A 26,555-nucleotide genomic window follows, 5' to 3' on the forward strand; every position below is an offset into this window, starting at 1 on the left:
TGCATGTCAGAGAGCTTCTTTTGTTCACGATTTTGACCACTTTGTAGCTTTGGTAATGTAGCTTTTCATTTTTTAAATCTGTCTTTGGATCCCTCCTTAAACATATATTTCCATCCTTTGAACTGCAGAAGGACAATATCTATTATGAATATTATGAACTCTTAAAGTCTCTTGCATTATTTAAGGTAGTGTCTGTTCATTTAGAACATTTCAGTTCAGTGATATTTTTTTTAAAGATTTTATTTATCCTTAGAGGGGAAGGGAAGGAGAGAAGGAGAGAAACATCAATGTATGGTTGCCTCTCATGAGCCCCTGCTGGGAACTGGCCTGCAACCCAGGCATGTGCCCTGACTGGGAATCGAACTGCGATCGTCTGGTTCGCAGGCCCATGCTCAATCCACGGAGCTACACCAGCCAGGGCTTAGTTCAGTGATATTTTTGAAGACCTATTGCTCTTTTCCTTTTCATCCATCAGACAAATGACCCAAACGTGAAGATTCAGAGACACACTGTGATCTTCAAGCCCTTGACATTACTTTGTACTTTAGCTGGGTGGCAGCAGGGGTCTGTTGGCGGTGGGGGGCGGGGGGGGAGTGGGTAGGATGGAAGGGAGATACATTTACATTGTTTGCAACTGTTCTTGAAATAGATATGTGGACGAAGAAATGAAGTATAGGCTATAAAATACATCAGAGTGATTAGTTAATTCCTATTTTATGAGATCAATTTTTCTTTTGAATAGGACTGCATAGTGACACCTTGCCCAATTATCCCTAAAATTGGGGCCACTTCCTTACCAGCTGTTCCCATGGGAAGGCTAGCACAATGGCGATATGGTTCTTGGACTCCAGTAAGTGAGTTTATTTAAGAAGCTACAGAGGTTCTATTGTTGGAGGCTTCCAGACATCAACAAAACGCTTGCTACAAATTTGTCAAATTAATGTCTGCATTCATTCTCAGGTATTTTGATGGTGTAGAAGGAGTTTGGGGTTTAGAATTAGGTGATGTTGATACCCAAATCCTGATGTGCCATTCAAGAACTCTGTCTCTGGATAAGAAACTTAAGTTTTCTCTGTCTATTTTCAAATATACAAGAAGGGGCTACTATATCACAGGTTGTTATAAGAAGCAGATGTGATATGAGGCCGATAATAGACATTTACATGTTTTTCTAAACTGAAAGCTTTGCTTTGATCATATGTCATGTATAGTTCAAGGCTTTGCATATTCTCTGAATAGATTATGCGTTCATATCTACTAGGTCCTCAAAGATATTTTAAATATCTTAACATTCTCTTACATAAAATGCTTTCTATATCTCTAGTTTTGCAAGTAAGTAATGGGTATTCTAAGAAGTTGAGTGTTTTTTCTCATTATTGTCAATATTTGAGTCGTGAAATGTATGGTCTAAACTAAGTGGGATCTTCACTGCCCTGCCATTGACTCAGAGCGGTGCCAGGTAATGCCATTTACAATTTGATTTTTCAAGAAACTTGATGTTTTAGAAAGCTGAGCAACAGCTATGTGTAAGGGAATTAGGAGAGGTACTATATAACACCTTGGTATAAATCAATTTTTTTAAGTGCTCTGCATCTTGTGGAAGAGGTAATCAAGCCCGCTATGTAAGCTGTCGCGATGTTCACGATGGAAGAGCAGATGAATCATATTGTGCACATTCGCCGAGACCTGCTGAAATCTCTGTCTGTTTTAGCCCTTGTGGAGAGTGGCAAACAGGGAATTGGTCACCTGTAAGTATTTTTATGAAAGGAAAAAATAAAGTGAAACATCTAAATATACTTAAGTACAAATTGGCAGGTACAAAAGAGTCACAGGGGGTGTAAAATACAGCATAGGAAATTCAGTCAATAATATTGTAATAATGATCCATGGCAGCAGGTAGGTACTAGGGTAGTAGGGGGGTATCCCTTCATAAGTTATACAGATGTCTGACCACTATGTTGTTCTCCTCAAATAAGACAACACTGAATATTAATCGTAATCAAAAAATTAAAAAGTAAAAATGTTTGGTATTTCATGGTGTTGTAGTTTATTACATTACAAATGTTATCTAAATTTGTGATCAGTGTTCAGCTTCCTGTGGCCCTGGAAAAACAAATCGACAAGTTCTATGCATCAGGTACCACCAGCCAATTAATGAGAACTACTGTGACCCTGAAGTCCGCCCTTCAGCCGAGCAAGAATGTGAAGTGGCAGCCTGCCCGCCTGTGTACAGCCACTTTCCAAGCCTCTCTGAGCAGCCAAACCATTTTCCAGGCAGGAATTTTCCATTAACAAACAAACCTGAAGATGATGAAAAGTGGGGGGCCCACCCATCCATCAGAGGAAACCAATGGAGAACAGGACCATGGGGATCAGTAAGCCGTCTTTATTCCCTTACAGTAATTCTGTAATTTTGTTCTATTTTAACAGATATATATGTCATGACATTAAATGCTTTCAATGCCAGATTTATCTGGACATCAATAGTTTGAATCTTACAGGGATTAAGTAAGTTTTGATATAGGTAACTAGTCCCTAGAGTTGATATTGAATTATACACTACTTTGATATTATGCTTACAGAAGAATGCCCTTAAAAACAACCAGGTTCTAGTCTATTATAATAAAAGAAAAGAAAAAACTTATTTATTTTTTTATTTTATTTAATTCTTGTTCAAGTACAGTTTTCTATCTTATATTCCCAGCCCTGCTCCCCCTAGTGCTCCCCACCTCCCTCCCATTTCCGCCCCCCACCTTAGTTATTGTCCATGTGTCCTTTATACTTGTTCATGTGAGTCCATCCCCTTTTCCCCTATTACTGTCTCCCCTCTGGACCCTGTCAACCTATTCTGTATTTGAGTGTCGTTGGTCATATTTTGCTTGCTTGTTTTGTTGTTTAGATTCCTGTTAATGGTGATAACATATGGTATTTGTCTTTCACTGCCTGGCTTATTTTGCTCAGCATAATGCTTTCCAGTTCCATCCATGAGGTTGCAAAGGGTAGGAGTTCTTTCTTCCTTTCTGCAGCATAGGATTCCATTGTGTAAATGTACCATAGTGTTTTTTTGTTGTTTTTTGTTAAATATTTTTATTTATTTATCTTTAGAGGAGAAGGGAAGGAGAGAGGGAGAGAAATATCAATGTATGGTTGCCTCTGGTGTGTCCCCTACCGGGAACTGGCCTGCAACCCAGGCATGTGTCCTGACTGGGAGTTGAACTGCGATCATCTGGTTCGCAGGCCCGCACTCAGTCCACTGAGCTACACCAGCCAAGGCTGCACCATAGTTTTTTGATCCAGTCATTTACCGATGGGCATCTAGGTTGCTTCCAACTCTTGGCTATCGTAAATTGTGCTGCTATGAACATCAGGGTGCATAGGTTCTTTTGGATTGGTGTTTCAGGGTTTTTAGGATATACTCCTAGTAGTGGAATTGCTGGGTCAAAAGGCACGTTCAGTTTTCTTAGAAAATTCCATACTGTTTTCCATAGTTGTTGTACCAGTCTGCAATCCCACCAACAGTGAACTAGGGTCCCCTTTTCCCCACAACCTCTCCAGCACTTGTTGTTTGTTTCTTTGTTTATGATAGCCATTCTGACTGGTGTAAAGTGGTATCTCATTTTGGTTTTAATTTGCATCTCTCTGATAGCTAGAGATACTGAGCATCTTTTCATGTGTCTCTGGATCCTCTGTATGTCCTCCTTGGAGAAATGTCTGTTCAAGACCTTTGCCCATTTTTTAATTGGGTTGCTTGTCTTCTTTGAGTGGAGTCAAGTGAGTTCTTTGTATATTTTGGAGATTAAACCTTTGTCTGAGGTATCATTGGCAAATATGTTTTCCCAGACAGTTGCTTCTCTTTTTATCTTGATACAGTTTTCCTTAGCCATGCAGAAGCTTTTAATTTTGATGAGATCCCACTTGTTTATTCTTTCCTTTATGTCCCTTGCTCTAGGGGACGTATCAGTAAAAATCTTACTGCTTGGAATATCTGAAATTTTCCTGCCAATGCTCTCTTCTAGGGCTTTAATGGTTTCACGGCTTATATTTAAGTCTTTTATCCACCTTGAATTAATTTTGGTGTCTTGTGTAAGTTGGTGCTCGAGTTTCATTTTTTTGTATGTAGCTGTCCATTTCTCCCAACACCATTTGTTGAAAAGGCTATCTTTACTCCATTTTATGTTATTCCCCCTTTGTTGAATATTAATTGACTGTAGAGAGTTGGGTTTATTTCTGGGCTCTCTGTTCTATTCCATTGGTCTATGTGCCTGTTTTTATGCCAGTACCAGGCTGTTTTGATTACAGTGGCCTTGTAATACAGTTTGATATCAGGTATTGTGATCCCTCCTACTTTGTTCTTCTTTCTCAACATTGCAGCTGCTATTCAGGGTCTTTTATGGTTCCATATAAATTTTTGAAGTGTTTGTTGTATGTCTGTGAAATATGCCATTGGCACTTTAATAGGTATTGCATTAAATCTGTAAATTGCTTTGGGTAGCATGGACATTTCGATGATGTTAATTCTTCCAATCCATGAACATGGTATATGTTTCCATTTGTTTGTGTCTTCCATGATTTCTTTCTTCAGTGTTGTGTAGTTCTCTGCATACACGTCTTTTACCTCCTGGTTAGGTTTATTCCCAGATATTTTATTTTTGTTTTTATTATATCAAATGGGATTTTTTTTCTTGATTTCTGCTTCTGCTGACTCATTGTTGGTTTACAAAAATGCCTTTGATTTCTGGATATTGACTTTGTATCCTGCTGTTTTGCCAAATTCATTTATTAGTTCGATCAGTTTTTTAGTAGAGTCTATAGGATTTTCCATGTTCACTATCATGTCATCTTCAAACAATGCCAATTTTGTTTCCTCCTTTCCGATTTGGATGCCTTTTATTTCCTTTTCTTGTCTGATCACTGTGGCTAGAACTTCCAATACTATATTGAATAGAAGTGATGAAAGTGGACAACCTTGTCTTGTTCCTGAGCTTAGTGGAAAAGCTTTTAGTTTTTGTCCATTGAGTATGATGTTGGCTGTAGGTCTTTCATATATGGCCTTTATTATATTGAGGAATGCTACCCCTATTCCCATTTTTCTGAGTACCTTCATCATAAATGGGTGTTGTACCTTATCAAAAGATTTTTCCTCATCTATTGATATGATCATGTGGTTTTTGTCTTTGCTTTTGTTTATGTGATGCATTACATTTACTGATTTACGAATATTGAACCATCCTTGCATCCCTGGGATGAATCCCACTTGGTCGTGGTGTATGATCTTTTTGATGTATTGTTGGATGCAATTTGCCAATATTTTATTGAGGCAATACCGTCTATGTTCATCAGCGGTATTGGCCTGTAGTTTTCTTTCTTTGTTGTGTCTCTGTCTGGCTTTGGAATTAGAATGATGCTGGCTTCATAAAAAGAGTTGGGGAGTTTTCCCTCCTTTTGGATTTTTTGGAATAGTCTGTGAAGAATAGGGGTTAGCTCTTCCTTAAAAGCTTTGTAGAATTCTCCTGTGAAGCCATCTGCTCCAGGGATTTTCTGTGCTGGGAGTTTTTTGATTACTGCTTCAGTTTCATTTGCTGTTATTGACCTGTTCAGGTTTTCTACTTCTTTTTCATTGAGTTTTGGAAGATTATATTTTTCTAGAAATTTGTCCATTTTACCTAGTTTTTCAAATTTCTTGGCATACAGTTCTGCATAGTAATTTCATACAATCCCTTCTATTTCTGTGGTATCAGTTGTAATCTCTCCTTTTCCATTTCTGAACGTGTTTATTTGGGTCCTCTCTCTTCTTTTTTTGATGAGCCTACTTAAAGGTTTGTCTATTTTGTTTATCTTTTCAAAAAACCAACTCCTGGATTCATTGATCCTTAGAATTGTGCTTTTAGTCTTTATGTCATTTAATTCTTCTCTGATCTTGCTTATTTCCTTCCTTCTACTTGCTCTGGGCTGTCTTTGTTGTTGTTCTTTGAGTTCTTGCAGGTGTCGGGTTAGGTTGTTTGTTTGAAATGTTTCTATTTTCTTTAGGTAGGCCTGTATTGCTATGAACTTCCCTCTCAGGACCGCCTTGGCTGTGTCCCATAAGTTTTGGGTTGTTGTGAGTTCATTTTCATTTGTTTCCAGAAGCTTTTTGATTTCTTCCCTAATTTCAATCTTGACCCATTTGTTGTTTAATAGTATACCATTCAGTCTCCAGGATTTTGGGTGTTTTGGGTTTTTTCCTTTGGGATTGGTTTCCAATTTCAGTCCCTTGTGATCAGAGAAAATGCTTGGTGTGATTTCTATTTTTCTGAATTTGTTGAGACTCGTTTTATGTCCTATCATGTGGTCTATCTTTGAAAATGTTCCATGTCCATTTGAAAAGAATGTGTATTTAGCTTCTTTGGGATGAAGGGCTCTATATATATCAATTAGGTCCATTTCATCTAGAGCGTTGTTTAATGCTGCAATATCTTTGTTGATATTTTGTTTGGAAGATTTCTCCATTTTGGACAGTGGGGTGTTAAAATCCCTTACTATAATTGTGTTGCTGTCAATATCTTTCTTGAGGTCCTCTAGGATTTTCTTTATATATTTGGGTGCTCCTATGTTGGGTGTATATATATTTACGATGTTAATGTCTTCTTGGTGGATTCTTCCCTTGAGTATTATGAAGTGACCTTCTGGGTCTCTCTTTATGGCCCTTTTTTTGAAGTCTCTTTTGTCTGATATGAGAATTGCTACTCCAGCTTTGTTTTTCTTGTCCATTTGCTTGGAAAATCTGTTTCCATCCTTTCACTTTTAGTCTGTGATGGTCTTTTGACCTGAGGTGGGTCTCTTGTAGGCAGCATATGTGTGGGTTGTGCTTTCTTGTCCATTCAGCTATTCTTTGTCTTTTAATTGGTGCATTTAATCCATTTACGTTTAAGGTTATTATTGAAAGGCACTTATTCATTGCCATTTATGTACCTGTGTTCCTCTCAGTCTTTCTCTTTTCCTTCCTTTCCTTAAAGCAGCCCTTTTAGTAATTCTTGTAGAGCTGGTTTGGTGGATGTGTATTCTTTTAGACTTCTTTTGTCTTGGAAGCTCTTTATTTGACCTTCTATCTTGATTGAGAGCCTTGCTGGGTAAAGTAGCCTTGGTTGTAGGCCTCTGGTTCTCATTACCTGGAATATTTCTTGCCATTCTCTTCTTGCTTGGAATGTTTCCATTGAGAAGTCAGTAGCCAACCTTATTGGGACCCCTTGTATGTTACTTCCTTTTTCTCCCTTGCTGCCTTTAGGATTCCCTCTTTGTCTTGGAGTTTTGCCATTTTAATGATGATGTGTCTTGCAGTAGGCCTCTTTGAGTTCCACCTGCTTGGGACTCTCTGTGATTCCTGGATTTGTGTGACTTTATCTCTCCTCAGCTTAGGAAAATTTTCCGTTATTACTCTTTCAAGTAGGTTTTCTATCCCTTGTTCTTCTTCTCCTGGTATTCCTATTATTCATATATTATTACATTTCATATTATCTTGCATTTCTCTTAAATTATCCTCATTTTTTCTGATTCTCTTTTCCATTACTTGGTCCATCTGGGAGATTCTTTCTACCGTGTCTTTTATCTCGCTTATGTGATCAAAGCGATCTTCTGCCTCATCAATCCTACTCTTCATACCTTCTACTGTATTCTTCAGTTCAGAAATTGTATTCTTCATTTCCTCTTGGCCTTTGCTGATGGTTTCTATTTCCTTTTTCATGTTGGTATAGTTTGCGGAGAGTTCATTGTAGCTCCCCTGTAGTTTCTGGTAGCTTGTTGTAAGCTCTTTGAATTCCCTGATAACCGGTGCTTTGAATTCAATATCTGATAGTTGACTTGCCTCTATTTCATCTAACATTTTTTCTGAGACTTCCTCCTTTTCTTTCATTTGGGGATTGTTTCTTTGTCTTCCCATCGTTTGTGTTGCTCTTCTTGTTGGCCTCAGTTTCTTAAATTGATCTGTTCTGGTTCCCTGGATTTATGGTGTGAACTTCTGTGGTAGGATGCCTGTGAGATTCAGTGGTGCAGTCTCCTGCAGATATCTTGGTGTTCTCTGCTTCCACCTACCCCTCTTGTTGGTTTCCAGCTGATCAAACCTTTTCTTCTGGTCTCACTAGCTGCAGCAGCCTGAGGGGCTATTAGTGTGGCCTTTCTCGTGTCTCAGTGAACTCGACTGGTCTTGCCAGTGCCCTCCCAAGATCCAGACTGGCACTGTTCTCCCGTGCCCCATTGAGAGCAGGTTTTTCCCCATGCTTCCCAGCCCTATCCTGGAGTGAGGGCACGCCAGTATTTCCCAGCCAGGCTTTCCTGGTCTCGCAGGCTTGGGCGAGGACTTCTCCCAGTGCTGTGGCTGAACACACAGGGCAACTCACAATTCTCCCAAGCCGGCAACCACAGCCTAACTCCCGGGTTTTTCAGTCTGCTCCCGGCTGGGTAGGGAGGGGCTGGTGACTGACTCTCTTCCAGGGGCCTTGCTAGTAACCTGAGACTTGCAGGGTCTGTGGCAGACCCGGCTCTGACACCACGCAACTGGGAAGGCATGGGTGACTCTCAGTTCTCTCAAGCCGGCAACCACAGCCTGACTCCTCGGGTTATCAGAGCTCTCTGGTTTGCTTCCCAATGCCCACTCCTCTCTCTGCCACTACAGTCAAACCGATCTCTCCTGGTGTTTTCCAATCTGCACCCTGCCAGATAGGGAGGGTGCCAGTGACTAGTTCTCATCCAGGGTTGTTGTTGCTCACCCTCGGCTCTCAGAGACCAAGGCAGCCTGGTCTGCGGCCTCCCCTGGGCCCTGGCGTGGCCCGGTGGAGGGCCTGCAGCCTCTGAGCTGTTCCCCCCTACCTTGTTGATCTGCGTTTGTTTCCTCTCCTCAACGTCTGGTCATTCAGTGTCTGCTACACTTTCTGGAGTCCTGCCTTCCTATATGCTGGGTCCCTGTTGGGTATCTGCTGCACTCCTCTGCAGATCAGCCCGGTTTTTCTCCGGTGCGGGGGAGGGAGGGAGGGAATCCTTTGTCCTACTCTGCCACCATCTTTGAGTCAATCCCCCCCAAATTTTTTAAGACTGCAAAGGTTTATGAAAAAAATCAAACCTAGAAAGTGATAGCAATGCAGCAAGCTCGTGTAAATCATGATAAGCTACAGAGAATACAATTGTATTTCATGTTGTGCATGACACCAATGACACAAAATAAAACCTCAGGCATAAAAGTTAAGTAACAGCACTATTCCTTGCTTCATATTGAGATCTTAAAACCTTCATTCCTTGTACTTAATACTTAGGACAAAGGTGAGTTTCCTATTGCAAGCTTTAAAACATCACCTTGTCATCAACAGAGTCTAACAAGCCTCTAGTAAAACTCAAGTGTTATGACATATTTTCTCGATGCAAATTATGATTGCAATGAGGGGCATTTTAATGCGGGGAGTTTGAATTTTGAGTCAGATACGAATGTTCCTCACCCTGTGACTTCACGATGTGAAACTGTGGTCTGTGTGTTTTGTGTTTTCAGTGTTCTAGCAGTTGTGCGGGAGGTGTCCAGCGTCGAGTTGTGGTCTGCCAGGACGAAGATGGACAAAATGCTCATTACTGTGATGCAGCCACCAAACCCCCAGAGGCAAAGCACTGTGACTCAGGACCTTGTCCACGGTGGGCCTATGGAAGCTGGGGAGAAGTAAGTCAGAGTATTTCTTAAACTGGTGGAGACTGGCATCCCTGAAGACTGAAAGTTGAGCACTCCCTACTGTTAACTGGTGGATAACCTTACTTCGCTTTACTATCCAGAAAGATTTGGTTTTGTCCTCCAGTGAGTAAAACTGTATTCTTTTAATAGATGTTCTCTCGTGCTAAATATCACTCACTCAGGACAGGAAATATGTACTGTAGATATTTTTTTAAGATTTTATTTATTTATCTTTAGAGGGAAAGGGAAGGAGAGAAATATCAATGTATGGTTGCCTCTCATGAGTCCCCTGCTTGGAACTGGCCTGCAACCCAGGCCTGTGCCCTGACTGGGAATCGAACCCCGATCGTGTGGTTCGCAGGCCAGCGCTCAATCCACTGAGCTACACCAGCCAGGGCTGTACTCTAGATTTTTTAACAAATCTAATAAGGCTAGCCAATATGTCTGTGAACCTAATACCTTTCTAACATTAATATATTAATGGTTTAACTTCTCAGTAAATTGGATTGATATAGAGATAGAAAATTATATTGATATACTGCCTATGTTTATATCTTACTACTGAACCATTCATTTGATGAATCCCTTAAACAGGTAGTTGATGATTATTGAGTACTTTCTTTTTATCTTGGCATAATTCTAGTTATTTTGGATATGAAGGTAATTTTTTAAATGGTTATAATGAATACTAATCTCACCTACATTATAGATGAGAAAAAAACAAGAAAGCCATACTGTTGGGTGAATAAAATAAACCATCTAACTTAATGAGTTAAATATTTGTTGCTTAATTATTTTTAGTACATATTCTTCATGAGAAATTTAGAAATATTTTTCTAAAGATACACTTCTTACCAGGTGTTAATAAATATCAGGTAACATTTTTACTTCTGAATGTAGACATACTTACTGTGAACATTCACATAATATGAGAAATTATGTAGAGATAAGAACTTTTAACATATTGAAACATTTCCTACCAGACTTATGTTCTATGTTGGTCTAGAAATAGGGTCATATACTCATGCTGCTTTCTCACCTGCTGCTTTTAGGTAATATATACTGAACATCCTTCTATGTTTATAAATTTAGATCTGCTTTATTAGCCTTCATGGTTTCAGAATAATCTATTGATAGGATACCATCCATATTGTAGTTAATACTTATTATGTAACTCAGGTTTCTTTTTGGCCTAACCCACCAGGCCCTTAACTTACCAAGACTCTATATTATAGACACCTCGATATTTTATTGAAATATCTTATGGTACTAATTATCAAAATTTTATCTATTTTTTTAAATTACCTTTTTTCTTTTACCCAGGAAGAAATGTTGACAATTACAAAGGATAAACTTCAAACTGTAGCATTACTAATTATGTGTTGACCATTGAAGGAAGCAATATAACATTTACTTTAAAGCCACCTAGTTTGAATTTTCTTCTTATTTTTAGTGTACACAAACGTGCGGAGGGGGAATGAAATCAAGATTTGTGGTGTGTCAGTTTCCCGATGGGCAGATGTCACAGGAGCAGAACTGTGACAGCTTAGAGAAGCCCCCCAGTGTGGCGCAGTGCCACCTGCACGCCTGCCCTGGTGGTGTGTCGTGGCAGCCGGGACCGTGGAAATCGGTACGATAGTGTTCCTGTTTTGGTCACTTTTGTTTTGTCCTGTTTTACTAGGTCCCTGTTACTTTAATTTCCTCTTTTTCATAAGTTGTGATGCACACACTATATCTTATTACGTTTTAAGGAGATCATTGGGTCATCTTGGCTTGGGTTGTAAAGTTATAAATTTGGAAGGACAATCTATTCAGTTTCAAGTACTGTAATATATATAATAGTTTTATATGTATTTATTTTTTGCAAATGAATTTTGGACCATGGTGCTATTCTAGTGGAAATATTTTACTCCAGGACATTTTTGGCGTGCCCTAGAATTAATCAGAAATGTTTGCTATTTACATTTGTACCTAATGTTAACATTGTGCTTGTAACAATGGTGAACTAAGGCTGTGTCTTGTTTGAGTGTATAACTGTATGTGGCTTTCTTTGTCTGTCAGTGTCCAGTAACTGGTCCAAAAGCAAATAACGTTCGTTAAAACTTTCTTTTTATCATTGTTAAACTTAGTATTTTGTTTGGAAATGTTAAAATATTATATGAAAGTAAGGATAGAGAAATTTACATACATAAAGTAAAATAATTGTTTACAGTTTGTTACATAAATCATGAAAAGTATGATTTATATAGTAATTTATATGAATATTCATTTCTTCCACTGTGTGGAGTTACTATGTTTTGGGGCTGTTTAAATTTTTTGTTTATTTTTTTGGAGCCATAGACAAAATTCATAAATATTGTTTGTGAATGGTTTATTTCTTCTAGTATTTTTCAAGTATCCGGGCTTTGAAAATTAATTTATATATATATTAAAATTAGCATGTTGGACACTTTTGATATTTTAAATCAAGAATAACCAAGTATACTTTTTTCAAGTAAAAAATGGACTGATTTGAGTCTATAATCTATTTGTAATTACATTTATAAACCGAAACAGTTCTTCATTTGGATAATAATTGTAACTCTGGTTTTATAGCCAACTCTGATCTGCACACTTGTTTTTCTTTACAAGTCAAAGCTTTACAGTGATATGTAAACCCAAATCCCCACTTAAGCTTTTTGAAAAGTAGATCAAGTTATTATTCAGGCCAAAATTCATCTGTACAGTCAAAGTATGACTGATATGAACCAACAGAACATTTTAACTTTATAGGAGGATCTTAAAGTTAAATTGCTGTGTCGGAGAACCATCATTTCGTGGGAATTAAAAAGACACATTTTGCCATAGAAAGCATCCACATGTTTACTTCGTAAAACATTTACTGACCACCTACTACGCCCCAGGCATTGTGCTACAGAAGTAGTAAAGACGCCCCACGCCTGTGGAGTGGACAGGCTAATTGAAGAGGCTTGAAATACTAGAGCAACTCACCACAAAAATTGAAGTATTTTGTTGTTGTTTCCCATCTTAGATTGGAAATTCACTTTCTCTCTACTTATCTCTCTGTTCTATTTTCTTTCATTGGTGGTTTTAGCTTGCAAACCTACATCTGAATAATGCTATGGATTGCCTTCTTGGAATTTTGCCCCAAGTAGGAGAGCAGAGTCAGAACCACCACTCATTAGGGCTTTGACTGTAAAGGCATTTTTTTCTGAGCACAAAGGTTTTACTTTCCATACTCACTCACGACTTTATTAATTCTCAAAGCATTAAATATTTACTTAGTGTCTCCTTTATTGTGCTAGGTATTGAAGTACCTAAAATTAAGTGTCTTTGAGTCGGATTTTTTATTTAAGGAACCAGCAAACTATGGCCAATATATTGAATCCGGCCCACTGCCTATTTTTGTAAGTTTCATTGGAACACAGTCATGCACATTGTCATGTATTATCTAAGGCTGCTTTTGCAATATGAAGCAGAGTTGATTAGTTGCAATAGAGACTGAATGGCCCTTAACACTGAAATATTTACTGTTTCGCCCTTTCTGGGAAAAGTTTGCTCACTTCTCTTTTATCTAACAAACTTTATAATGCTTTTTATTTATTTTTTCCCCAATTTTTTATTTAATTATTTTTCAAGTACAGTTTTCTGTCTATTACTCTCATCCCAATAATGCTTTTTAAATTTAACATAAAATGTAATTATAGAATATTAGAATTAAAAATGTTCATTTGTGGTCAGTTTTAGATTTTTAACCCTTTGTTGAATATTTTAAAACACTTTAAAGCTTATCAAAGTTCCTACATATTCACTATGGTGTTCACACAATGTTTTCCCTGCTTTACTGAGATGTTATTGGCCTACAACATCACACAAGTTTGAGGTGAATGGCATCGTACTATGTGTACAGAGTGTTGGAGTGTATCTGATACTATTTTCCAGTATATTTGTGTCATGTGAGGTTTTGTATGTGAATGATGCCTCACTAAAAAACCTTGAATGATCAGTCAGGTCATGTGCATAGATGAATTTTTCAACTTCATAACAAAATGAACAAGAAAAACAATAATAACCACAAATTACAAAATAGTAGGACAGAAGTATGTAATTCATTTACTACATGTCTGTTCCAAAAGGAGTTCATTGAATAATTCAGTCTTTGCACTAGTGAAGAACTATAATCTTTATTTTTCTGAGAAGTTGAAGGTGAATTTTAAAAATCACAAATGTTTATATCAGAATTTTTACAAACTTATTTATTTACCTTTTATATGTATAAAGTACATATATATATCATTAGAGTCCCTGGATTTCTTTTTTTATATGAAGAATTTTACTCCTTAAATAAGCCTTTTACATTAAAAGGGTTTAAGGGATCTGAAGTTTTGATAAAGCCAGATATAATCTTTTACCTCTTCCGGCGTTGCTACATATTAGCCAGACTTCAGAATACCTCTTATTAACGTATCAGGTAAATGTCTTTCACGGATCACTTTCATTTCAACAGGTGCTGTACTAACTAGATTAGAAACTTATGGATGTGCGTATATGTGTATCCATGTACATGTATATGAATGACATGAAATTTCAGAAATGCTCTTTTCATTTTAAAGCAAAATTAAAAATAAAGTGCTAAATCACTAAAATGTAACTAAGAAGAAAGTTGTTAATGTACCTTTGAATTTTCATGTTGCAGAAAATCTTGTAATTTATAAGCATGATTAAAGGAATAAATAAATCTTAACCCATGTCTGTTAATTTAATGACTATTTTTTGTTATTGGTCAATGTGAAATTATTGTATTTTAATGATTGCTTATTAATGACGTGTGTTGTGGCTCTGTGCTTTGCATAATTCATGTGTGTTGTTGTATTTTTACTCCTTGGATTAATACGTAAAATGTTTTAAGTCACCAAACAAATCTTGTATTGTAATGAATGCCTCTTTTCTTGTGGTGGTATATTTTTCTTAAATAACAGCTGTTGTTTTCTCTTATTAAACATTTAATTGTTGAGTACTACATGTTTTTATAATATTAGTATATGTATAAGCTGCTGCTATTTTTCAGATACTTCTGTTAGAAACTAACATTGGTACTAAAAATATATGATTTGTTGTTTAGCTATCAATTTTAAAGTACTAGAAATTTTATAGTTTCTTCTTAAATATTATAAACAATAAAAGTTTATATTAAAAATAAAGTTACTTAGTATGTTAAAAATAGAGGTGCTGATGAACAAGATAGTCTTTAAAAGGTAAGTAAAGTTTTATTTTTCTTTTCTTACGTAGTTATAGTAAAGGCTGTTACATGTGACATAAACGGTTCCAACACATATTCTTTAAATAAATTTGTATTAATCTTGCTCTATTTTCCCACTAAGTCTCATTTAAGTGAGTCACTTTCCTACATTGTTTGTATTCTCCACATATAACAAAATCATATTTGGTAAGAAAAATAATGTGTATTTCAGTGTCTGGGATTGATGATAATCCAACAGAAGAAATGAGAGTATTTTTTTCCAGTAAAGATTTGTTTTGCACAAAAATGAGAAAATTATTTTTAAAAAATGAAAGCTTGATACTTGAATCCTTTTGATTCTAGCACCTTCTCCCGAAATGTCTCTTTTTAAAAGAATAGACTTCTGTAGTACTTTGTAAAATGTATATCTGTATATTAAATCTCCGTACTACACAGTATATATGTATATACTAAATGTACATACAGACTGCAACAGAAGCACTTCGAGGAATGAGTGTGTCGGTGCGGCACACACCCAGTGAGCCTGCAGTTGGTTGATTTTAGCGGCTTCGTGACAGAAGAACATCAGGGGCAGAGAAGAGGGTTAGGCTGCTCCTTCCACTCAGGGTGGAATGCACTCAGGAAGAAATCTGTAGCTCCTCCATTGCTCCTCAGGCCAGCAGCAGTCAGGAGAGCCACCGAACATGTGGGGGAGACGGTTTCAAGAAACTCTCAGTTCTTTGTAAAGTGGACTGTTCAGTAACAACATGTTAAGTAATTATTTTCTTAAATTTGGAAAAGACACATAAGCATAATCATAGGTTGGACACCTGTTTTATTCCAAATTTATTACAGAAATCTTTGATGATTAGTGTTTCTTTCAAAAAATTATTAATTTTTTTAGAGAAGGGGAAAGGGGAGAGAAAAAGAGGGAGAGAAACATCAATGTCTGGTTGCCTCTTGCATGCCCCCTACTGGGGACCTGGCCTGCAGTCTAGGCATGTGCCCTGACCAGGAATCAAACTGGCAACCCATTGGTTTGCAGGCCAGTGCTCAATCCGCTGAGCCACACCAACCAGGGCTAATGATTAATAAGTATTTCCATGGGTTTACTACCCTATCCTTCTGTTACATTCATTGATGCTCCCTCACATTATGAACATCTGCATATCGGGGTTGTGCTAGTCACTAGAGAGAAACCAGGCACAACCTCTGTATAGAAGGAGTTTGCAGTTCAGCAGCAAACATCAGTAAAGACATGGTCAGAATACAGTGTGGGATTCCACTCTCATTTCAGTACCGGCCATGTGATTTATGATATTGAAGACTCATAATATTGAGGGCTTAATAGATTACAACGATCTAAGAATTAGTAGGAAGGACTGTACTTGACAACACAATAATTCTGCCAGTGAATCCTTCTAGAAACCTGAACTAGTAGGGTATAGTCTATCATAACCTGGCACGAGATGAGTGGCGTCCCAAGTCCCTGTGCTGCAAGAAGAGATTGTCCTCTGCCTGTTTGCAGCTGCTTCCTGTTTTGCACACGTGGATTTCATGCCTCACCAACAGGGAAAATATGGGTGGATTTGTAGTTTTCCGTAGACATGGTGCTCTGAAAATAAATTTGGAGACACAAGTGGTCCTCGCAGGTTTGAAATGTGTGGCCTAAGAAAAATTTAAGTAGATGATCTAATTAGTGATAGGATCACAAATGAAGAGACTTTCTGTGAGTGTGTTGTGGTGAGTAAAGTCAGAGTACAAAGTAACTCTAAAAAACATCCCGGCATGAAATGGCGGTATGCTGTATTTTTCTTTATACTTGTATTTTATAATATACACATATACAGTGTATATTATATACAGTATAAAAACTTTATACAGTATAAGAATATCAAAACATTACCACAATTTCATGGTTTTTCTATCTTCCAATACATACTGTTTCTGAATGTTTAAGAATTTCTGGAAAATATATTTAAATATTTTAGAATGTATTCTATACTATCAATGTGCTGTATGATGAGACTGTTTATATAAGATATATAGGCACTGTTAATACTAGTGCACTTGGATATCGTAAATTTTTAAATAATTTTGTGTAGTTTGAGAAAACTATATTTTAGTTCCTGTATAATTATAAGTCAAACATTAATATTTTTAAATCTATTGCATGACATTTTCTAGACAATTGACTTTAATTTTTTGATCATGTATACCTTTATCAATAAAGTTTTAAGCATGTACCCTTATACATTTTTACATTTATACATTGCAAACATACCTGATATATAAGTATATTTTGTGATTTGTAGAACATGTACAAATAGGAATTTAAAAGTATAAGATGAACATATATTAAACATAATTTTTACTTTATGAATAACACTTTTGAATAACAACTTTATGAATAACACTTATGAGTAACAATTTTACTTTATGAATACTCAACTATTGTTATCTTGCTTTTTAAGAAGTGGTAGAATGTTTCATTAGCTTTGAAAATCTTAGATCAACCCTCTGCTAGCCATTCAAAAATCTGGTTCTTTCAATTTGATATCAATAGCTTCCTTAGGTGAATAAATTATCTTGCAAAAATACATGCTTTTACCTAGCAGAGTTTATCACTGATATTCCTTTCATATACCAGTAATTGATTTTATTTTTTTAAAGGTTTTATTTATTCATCTTTAGAAGGGAAGGGAAGGAGAGAGGGAGAGAAATATCAATGTATGGTTGCCTCTCGTGAGTCCCCTGCTGGGAACTGGCCTGCAACCCAGGCATGTGCCCTGACTGGGAATCGAACTGCAGTCATGTGGTTCGCAGGCCCGTGCTCAATCCACTGAGCTACGCCAGCCAGGGCACCAGTAATTGATTTTAAATCCATTATACTGAGTATTTAAAACTGTTGTTGAAACTTGTCTCACAAATTTTTATTTTCCCTGATGTCATTCGCTTTTTGAAAAGCACTGGAAAGAGTTATATTTTTGTATTTTAACAGACGGTATTGATACTCAACAAAACTGAAAGATTTGGAAGCAAATTGAACAGATTAGGACATTTTGCTTCAAAGTTTTAAAAATATACATTTCTGAGGGTTTTTATAGTTGGCACGTTGTCACTGAAAAGAAAATCAAGTAACACTAGAAATTAGTAGGATTTTTCAAAAGCAGAGGCTTTGTCATTCGCTCTTAAATATGTTTTTTACCTTAAAGGCTAGACGATGGGTCTAGTTTTTTAACTGTCTATTAGATATCCACTTTTATCCCTATTATAGGGAAATATGAGCAATTGTAGAACAAGCTAATTTCTGCAGTAGAAAATTAAAAAGTGATGATAATGATGAGATCGGTGAAGTTTGTGTTCAGAGAGAGTGAAAGGCTGGGGCACTGAGCCAAGAGGTTAATTTGTGAGCACTCAGATTACCAACTGCAGCTTCCAGAGCCAATTTGATGGAGCGTAATCTAATTTTATATCCATCTCATGTAAGAGAAAAAACACTTGGTTTCATCAAGAGAAAAGTAAACTTTCATTTACCAAAAAGGTTGGAGATATATTATCCGTAAACCTCCTGAAATGTTCAATATGAAGTCTATCCTAAATCTTGTAGTTGAGTGAGTTGCCGGGTTAGAATGCCTAGGTTTGCTTCAGCTGCAATTATTTAACTGAATGACCTTGGACAAGTTATTTAACATTTCTTAGAGTTATTTCTATTTTTCTCAAAATAGAAATAGTAGCAACCTAAAGAGGACTTTTTTTTAGGGTTAAACAATAGATGAAGTGTTTGGCAGGGAGCCTGCTACCTAAAAGCTCAACATATTTCGCTTGTCATTATCACTTACCCTGTACCAGATAGTCCCTAGGAATTCCTCAAGGAGCTAAACATCCAAACTCAGTATAGAGAAAGCTAGTAACACATCAAAAAATCTGAAGTGAGGTCCACCAAGGCAAGTTATGTTTAGTAAGAGAGAAATCAGTTTGAACTTGAGTTTGGTTTTTTCCTTTAAACTTTTATGGAAATATGGCATCCAGCAAAATCTGAAGTCATAAAGGTACAGGTTAATGAGTTTTCCGAAGTGAACACACCTGAGTAGCTTGCACCCAAAGCAAGAACAGCAGCAGCCCCAGAAATTCCCCCATGTGTCCCCTTCAAGTCATCCAAAAGGTAACCCCTGTCCTGAGGTCAAATACTACAGGTAAGTTGCCTGCCTTTGAACTTTATCTAAATGGAATTTAGATATTTTGCTTGTGAGAGTAACAATATTAGGCTTGTGAGATTCACTGAAATGCATGAATTTAGTTTCTCTTGGCAATTCGGTATTGTATCAGTTGAATATGATTTGTATGAATATTTTCCAGTTGACAAGCAGTTGGGGTTGCTTTTAATTTGGAACTTACAAATAGCGCTGTTATGAAGGTTTCACCTACATCTTCTGGTGAACAAGCGTACACAGATCTGTGGGATATGTATCCAGCCAGGAGCTGAATTGCAGGATATTAGTGTGTGTGTATGTTCAGGTATAGTACATTCTATCAGACAGTTTTTTTTTAACGTGGCTGTATGGGAATTCCAATTGTTCCACATCCTTGTCAATACTTGTATTATCAAACTTTTAAATCTTAGTGATTCTAGTAGATGTGTATGGTATTTTTTTGTGGTTTTAATTTGCATTCTGTGATGCCCAATTGGGTGCCTTTTCATATGTTTACTACCATAAGATTTTTTTCTGAAGTACCTATTGAATGAAGTTCTTTGCCCATCTTATACTTGAATTTTCTGCTTTATCTTGCTGATTTGTAAGAGTTACATTTTTGCTCTGAGTATAACTCCCTTGAAGAATATATGTATTGAAGAGCATTTCCTCTACATTTCAGTCGTTTTGTCATTCAGTCTCAGCATTGAGAAGTTGCAATAGTACAGGAATGTTCACTTCTTACTGTTAAGTAGGTAGATCAGAGATTCAGAAGAGAATTTATATGGATAATTACGGGGAAAACAGCGTGGATAATGGTTTGTGTCTACAGTGAATATTTATTCTTAATGACCTAATAACTTTTGAGGAGCCAAACTTGCTATTTTGCTAGTTTAATTCAGAGAAGAAAGATTAGCCAATCCCTGCCCCAGTTCTTAAAAAAAAAACCCTGATTTATAATCTTCATGAATTTCTACTCTTTATTCATTCAGTAGATATTTATACAGCAGTTACTGTGCATTTGTGATATTTACTAAGTATGGAGAATAAAACTATGAATAAATCAGAATATAAACTCATATTACAGCTGATAAAAAGGGTTTTTTAAAAAAAATAATATATTAAGACAGATGACAGGGTTTTTAAAAAAAATAATACATTAAGATGACAATCACATTATTTATGAAAAGAATGTTCTGTTTAATGAGATATTAATAATAAATACTACTCTAAACTAGTTCTAAAATATAACTAAAAACATAATTGAAAATACTGTATCAAGAAGTTGGAATTCTGTGAAGGAAAGCTTAGATGTAATAATTGAAATTGTCAGAAAAGGCTTGTCCAATGTAGAACATTTCTATTTCTAGCCTGTAATATTTTGTGTGGAGGGCTATAAACATATTCAAAAAAGTTTTCTTCTAAACAGTAGATTTCACCCTTAAACAAACCCAAATATATTTGATAGGTAGAACCAGAAAGCATTTTGTGTGACTAAGGATTAGTCATTCTGTTTGGGATGTCATTCAGTAGTGTGTGAGAATTAAAATGTACAAATGTATACTGGGTAAATGATAATGTATACTCTGTGAGAATATTCCTTTTAGGAGACTGAAAGAATGAAAGGAAACTTATACTGCTACACTAATAAAAACAGGCTCTGCTCTCCCAGCAGAGAGCGTTCAGGTCCTTTCGTCTGAGGGAAACTTCGCTGTTTGTTTGTGGCCTGAGGAGGATGTTCACATCCAGGAACGGGGAAGACAGACAGGCAGGCAGGCCCTTCCTCCACTCCTGGGCACTTCTTCAGAGTCAGAAAACAAGCTCAAAATAGTAGCTCATCTGGGTCCCTGTCTCCATGCCAGCACTTCTCTGCTAAACTTGGCAAAACCTCAGTCTTACATGGAACCTGGAGAAGGCCCTTTGGACCTCTTCAAGGCACCCCACAGAATCAGAATACCAGCAAAAATCTGAGGAAAAGAGGCTTATTACAGGGAGCTTGGCTTTCTGCGTTATTTTTTTTGTAGAACTAATCATTGGACTCTACCTCATTTGGACAAAACAGATTGCATATTTTTTTTTAAAAAATAGTTGTGCGTATATTTTTTCTACATAGCATTTATTCATTTGTCCAGTGAACACTTCTAGGTATGATTCCTGCCCTTATTGAGTTTAGAATTCTCATTTATATTCACTTCACCAACGGCAGTATGTGGGAATATTTTGGTAGAAAGTCTAGCTATTTTAATGATATACAATATACATGAAAGTCATCCTAATATCCAAATTTCTCTTGTACTAATAATGTGTTCCTTTTGTTTAGATATGGTAAAGCGGGCCACTCATGACTCTGTAGCGTGGAGTGCGTTAGACACTCGTGTGTGCGTGCTAAACGAAGGAGTAAGGCATTATCCCCAAGTTTTCTTGTCAAACTAGAAAGATTTTGTAGTTACTTTTAAAATAAAAGTATGGAGAAAAACATGTTATGAATAAGATTCTGAGAAATGTTTCCTTATTTTTTAATGCTTAAGAAAACTAGAAAACTTTTAAATGGGAAATTAGTTGAAAAAATTTAGTTAAAACATATTTCTTTTTAAAAATCTATTTTATCAGAAACTAAAACTTAAAGGTCTGAGAGTAACTTTAGGAATTCATTTAGTTACTCAATGTTGCCATGAAAGAAGCATTATAAAACAGATATGTTTGATGTTTCATAACCAAAGGGTGACGTAGTCTCCTCCTAAAAGATGTCCCATACATCAGATACTCAGAAACTTGAACTTTCTCATTTGAATGAACAACACAATTTATTTTTATAAACTCAAATATATATACACACACACACACACACACACACACACATATATATATATAAAGAGGTCAATTGTGATTCTTGAAATATTTTTAAAATACTATCTTTTTTCTTTGTGTATCATTTTTAAAATTGGGAGGGAAACTTCCAATTTTCTCTTTTATCCTACACATGCAAAACATACATTATTTCAGCAAGTTTCCTCAACTCAAGTGCACACTTTTAGTTTTTATATTTTAATTGCAGTTTACATTCAATATTGTGAGTTTCGTGTGTATAGCAAGCATAGTGTACTTTACAAAGTCACCCCCATATTTCCTGTGCTCACCTGGCACCATACATAGTTTTTACAGTATTATTGACTATATTTTCTATGCTGTGCTTTACATCCCTGTGACTGTTTTGTAACTACCGATGTATATGTCTCAATTCCTTTACCCTTTTCACCCATTTCTCCACTCCCTCTCTTCTGGCAACTATCAGTCTGTTCTCTATATTCGAGTCTTTCTGTTCTGTTCATGCTTTGGATCCAACATGTAAGTAAAATCATGTTGTATTTGTCTTGCTCTGATTGGCTGATTTCACTTACCATAATGCCATCTAGGTTCATCCATGCTGTAACAAATGGTAAGATTTCACTCACTTTTAAGGCCAAGTAATATTTTATTATAGATATGTACCATAACTTTTTAACCTACTCATTCACTGATGGGCACTTGGGTTGCTTCCATACCTTGGCTATTATAAATAAGCCTACAAAGAACATAGGGATGCATATAGTATTTCAAATTACCATTTTGGGTTTCTTTGGATATATTCCCAGAAGTGGAATTGCTAGGATATAAGGCAGTTTCTTTTTTTTTTTTTAAAGATTTTATTTATTTATTTATTTTTAGAGGGGAAGGAGAGAGGGAGAGAAACATCAATGTATGGTTGCCTTTTGTGCGTCCCCTGCTGGTAGTTAGCCTGCAAGGAACCGGCCTGCAACCCAGGCATGTGCCCTGACTGGGAATCGAACCGCGATCCTCTGGTTTGCAGGTCTAGGCTCAATCCACTGAGCTACGCCAGCCAGGCCAAGGCAGTTCCATTTTTAATTTTTTGAAGACCCCTCACACTCTTCCACCGTGGCTGAACCAATCTGCATTCCCATTAATAGTTCACGAGGGTTCACAAATATTTCCACATCCTCGCCAGCACTTGTCTATTCATTTATTGATGATGGCCATTCTGACATGTATGAGGTGGTATTTCATTGTGGCTTTAATTTGCATTTCTCTGATGATTAGTGACATTGAGCATCTTTTCACATGTCTGTTGGCCATCTGTATGTTCTCTTTGGAGATGTGTCTATTTAGGTCTTTTGCCCATTTTTTAATTGGATTGTTTTTTGGTCTTGAATTGTATAAGTTCTTTATAAATTTCAGAGGTATTATTGGTGAATATGTTCTCCCATTTAGTAGGTCATCTTTTGATTTGGTTGCCGGTTTTCTTTGCTGTGCAAAGCCTTTTAGTTTTATGTAGTCCCATTTGTTTATTTTTTGTTTCCTTTGCCTGAGAAGATACATCAGAAAAATATTACTGAGAAAAATGTGTAAGATTTTCCTGCCTATGTTCTCTTCTAGGAGTTTTTTTTTTTGTTTTGAGTCTTACATTTAAGTCTCTAAACTATTTTGAGTTTATTCTTGTTTATGGTATAAGAAGGTCAGTCTAGTTTTATTTTTTGCATGTATCTGTCTAATCTGTCCAACACCATTTGTCGAATAGGCTGTCTCTACCCCATTGTGGGTTCTTGCCTCCTTTGTCAACTATTAATTGGCCATATAAGAAAACTGGGAGACTACTAAAAACTGAAATGTGATGTAACATTGATTATATTGAGCACAGTCTTCATAACAAAGGCAGAGATAGCCTTTACAGCTATGTTCTCTACAGTTAGATCCCCCTTTTTTTGCTAAGAACAAAACTCTAGATTCCAAATTTTGAGAGGGTCATAACAAAGGAGGTTGGGGTAATTAAAGAGTTGGACTAGACATAATAATTTACCAAAAAGAAAGAGGAAACAGCTGTCTTCAAATATTTGCCCTATGAAATTTGATGCATTCTTACTTCAAGGTACAGAATGAGAATTACAGATGAGTATGTCATATGTATATGCATAAGTTTCAGCTCAAAATGAAGAACAACAATCATATAGTTTTCCTAAAAGAAACAAAAATGGGAGGTACATTTTTCCACCTGTGCAAATCTGAAAATGTGTTTAGACATCCCTCATATTAATAATTTTGCTGGTTATAGGTTTCTAGCTTGAAAGTAATTTCCCTCAGAATTTTCAGGCATAACCTTATCCCCTAGCATTCTCAGCTCTCATGAAGTCTGGAGATCTGATTCCCAGTCTGTTGTATATTCCCTTGTCTCCATGCCTGTATCACCGAACCTTTTAGTACCTTCTCCTTATTCCTATTTTTCTGATACTTCATGATGAAGTGGCTCAGTGTTTTAAAATGTAGTTTGCTAGGCATTCTGTAGATCCTTTCATTAAGGAGTCTTTTGTTGAGAAATTGGTTGTAGTATTTCTTGCATAATTTCTATGCAAATGTTTTCCTCTTTCCTGAATTCTTTCTAGTTAATTATGAGGATTCTTGGAATGACTCTAATTTTCTTGTTTTTATTCTTTTATATCTCCATCATTTGTTTAGACTTGATAGGAAACTACCAATACCTAAACCACCTACTAAGTTATTCACTTTAGTTATAATATATTTACCACAAGATTTTTCTTGCATTCTGATTGTTTTGGGGTCACAGTATTCTGTTCTTGTTTTATCTATACAACTTCTACTCAGTAATCACAGTTGTATTTTTAGTTTTTTACATTCTCTCTTGATTGCCTCTTTATCCCTCATACCCTTTCTTTAGGGTGAGGCTGAAAGTTGTTTTCTCATTTTCCCACTGAAGTTTTTCTTCAAAAGTTGATGAACCTCTGCAGCTCATTCTTAAGAGTAAAGCACTAAAGAACTAATTGAAAACTGCATTTGGATAGAGTTTAGTGACTGGTGATTTTCCCTGTAATATTATTTTCAGCTCTTTTCTTGGAGATGCAGTTTCTCAGAGAAGGGCCCCTGATGCCCTGCCTGTGAGGAAGGGTGGCATCGTGGGCAGTGAGACGAGGCATCAAGAGTTCAATGTGAGGAATTCCCTTATTTCACCCCCTGCCCGGTATCCCCAATTCACAATCAAGCAGTTTAAGTTCTCCGGGAAATAGGCCCCTAACCTGGCTAAAGAGAAGTGCAGGTGCACAGCACTGCTTGTGTCCCGAGTTGAGCTTGTTAGGGGCTCTGCTGGTACAGGTCTGCCTTGCTTTGCATTGATCTCCATTCCTTCTATTCTCTTTGCATTGTCTGAAGTTATTGAAACCTATTTTATTTACTTTTACTTTGTGGATTGAAAAAATTGCAGAGAAGAAATGACATATGGTCAGTCACTCTGCTGTTTTTAATTGAAAATTGCTTGCTTTTTTTTTTTAACTAGATATCTACTCACCTTCTATTCTACTTTCTCTACCTCACCTTCACTCTGGAAATAACTTGAAGCGTGTCTGCTGTGTTTTTCTAGGTACACAGTTTCTTCCCCAGGGAAACAGGTAGGGTCATACTGAAACTCCGCTGGGGTGTTTACCTCCTTATCTCACCGATGAATGACTGCTCAGTGTATGAGTCTTGATGAGCTAGCTCCATGGTCCATTCAGGTATTTAATAGATCTATTCCACAGGTTATATTTTCATTATCTATTTTGTACTTCGTCAGTATTTGGGAAAGGAATAAAAAAGACAAGGGACAGAGGTTTAATATGCATCTGGAATGTTGAGTGAAGCACTGTTTTAGGTTCAGTCATACGTTATCTCCTTTAATCTCACACCTACACTGAGGTACAGGTATGATTGCTGACACCCTAGGATGAGAAAACTGAACACCAGCAAGGTATGAAATATGTGTAAGTTTGCTCAGCTGCTGACTGCTGAGAATCAAATGTAAATATTCGATTCCATGCCCATTTTATTCTGTCCTCTACTCCTTAGCAATAAAAACTATAACACCCAACCTTAAATTTTAACAAATAACTAATGTTTATTTTAAGATAATTTAAAAATTAACTTACATTCACTGAAATATTAAATCAGTCTCTAAAACATTCTTGCCTCAAAACTTGTGTTGCATATTATAAATAGACATAAAAATGTGTAATGGGTATTTTAATTTTAGCTCTGACTGTTCCTTTATCAAAACATTCACAGAGCACACTTCATATTTTTCTGAGAGTTCTCTGTGCATATTCCTTTTCAGACCTTTACAACCCTACTTAAAAGCAAACTTCTTGGCTTTATTTCTGTTAACTCCCACAGCTAGTACAAAAAACATTTGTAGAAACTTGAAATGGTAAATCCTGCTATTCTGCTGGCACTTGATTTTAAGAATTTTGTAAATGTTACCATAGTTAAGTAGTGCCTTAAAAGTTAAAAAAATTTACAATGCATACTTTAGTTATTTTTCTGATCTCTACCTTTTTATGGTCTGTCCACGCTGAATAGATCTGTTTTGCTCCTCACAGGCAAGCAGACGCTCATGATTCTGCTGTTG

At 36.5% G+C, this 26,555-nt stretch overlaps 1 protein-coding gene across 1 annotated transcript in view; it reads left to right on the forward strand.

Moving 5' to 3' along the window:
- Positions 1 to 26,555, forward strand: part of LOC118995193 (A disintegrin and metalloproteinase with thrombospondin motifs 20-like) — a 116,934-nt gene that overhangs the window by 43,089 nt on the left and 47,290 nt on the right. The window contains exons 22-26 of the mRNA XM_037058131.1: positions 743 to 850; positions 1,584 to 1,748; positions 2,085 to 2,375; positions 9,509 to 9,670; positions 11,133 to 11,309. Coding sequence (XP_036914026.1) covers positions 743 to 850; positions 1,584 to 1,748; positions 2,085 to 2,375; positions 9,509 to 9,670; positions 11,133 to 11,309 — 903 coding nt within the window. The remainder of the gene's footprint in view (positions 1 to 742; positions 851 to 1,583; positions 1,749 to 2,084; positions 2,376 to 9,508; positions 9,671 to 11,132; positions 11,310 to 26,555) is intronic.

The sequence above is a fragment of the Sturnira hondurensis genome, unplaced genomic scaffold (assembly GCF_014824575.4).
Source record: "Sturnira hondurensis isolate 20B ecotype Veracruz unplaced genomic scaffold, ASM1482457v3 Scaffold0009935, whole genome shotgun sequence".
NCBI classification, from domain to species: domain Eukaryota; kingdom Metazoa; phylum Chordata; class Mammalia; order Chiroptera; family Phyllostomidae; genus Sturnira; species Sturnira hondurensis.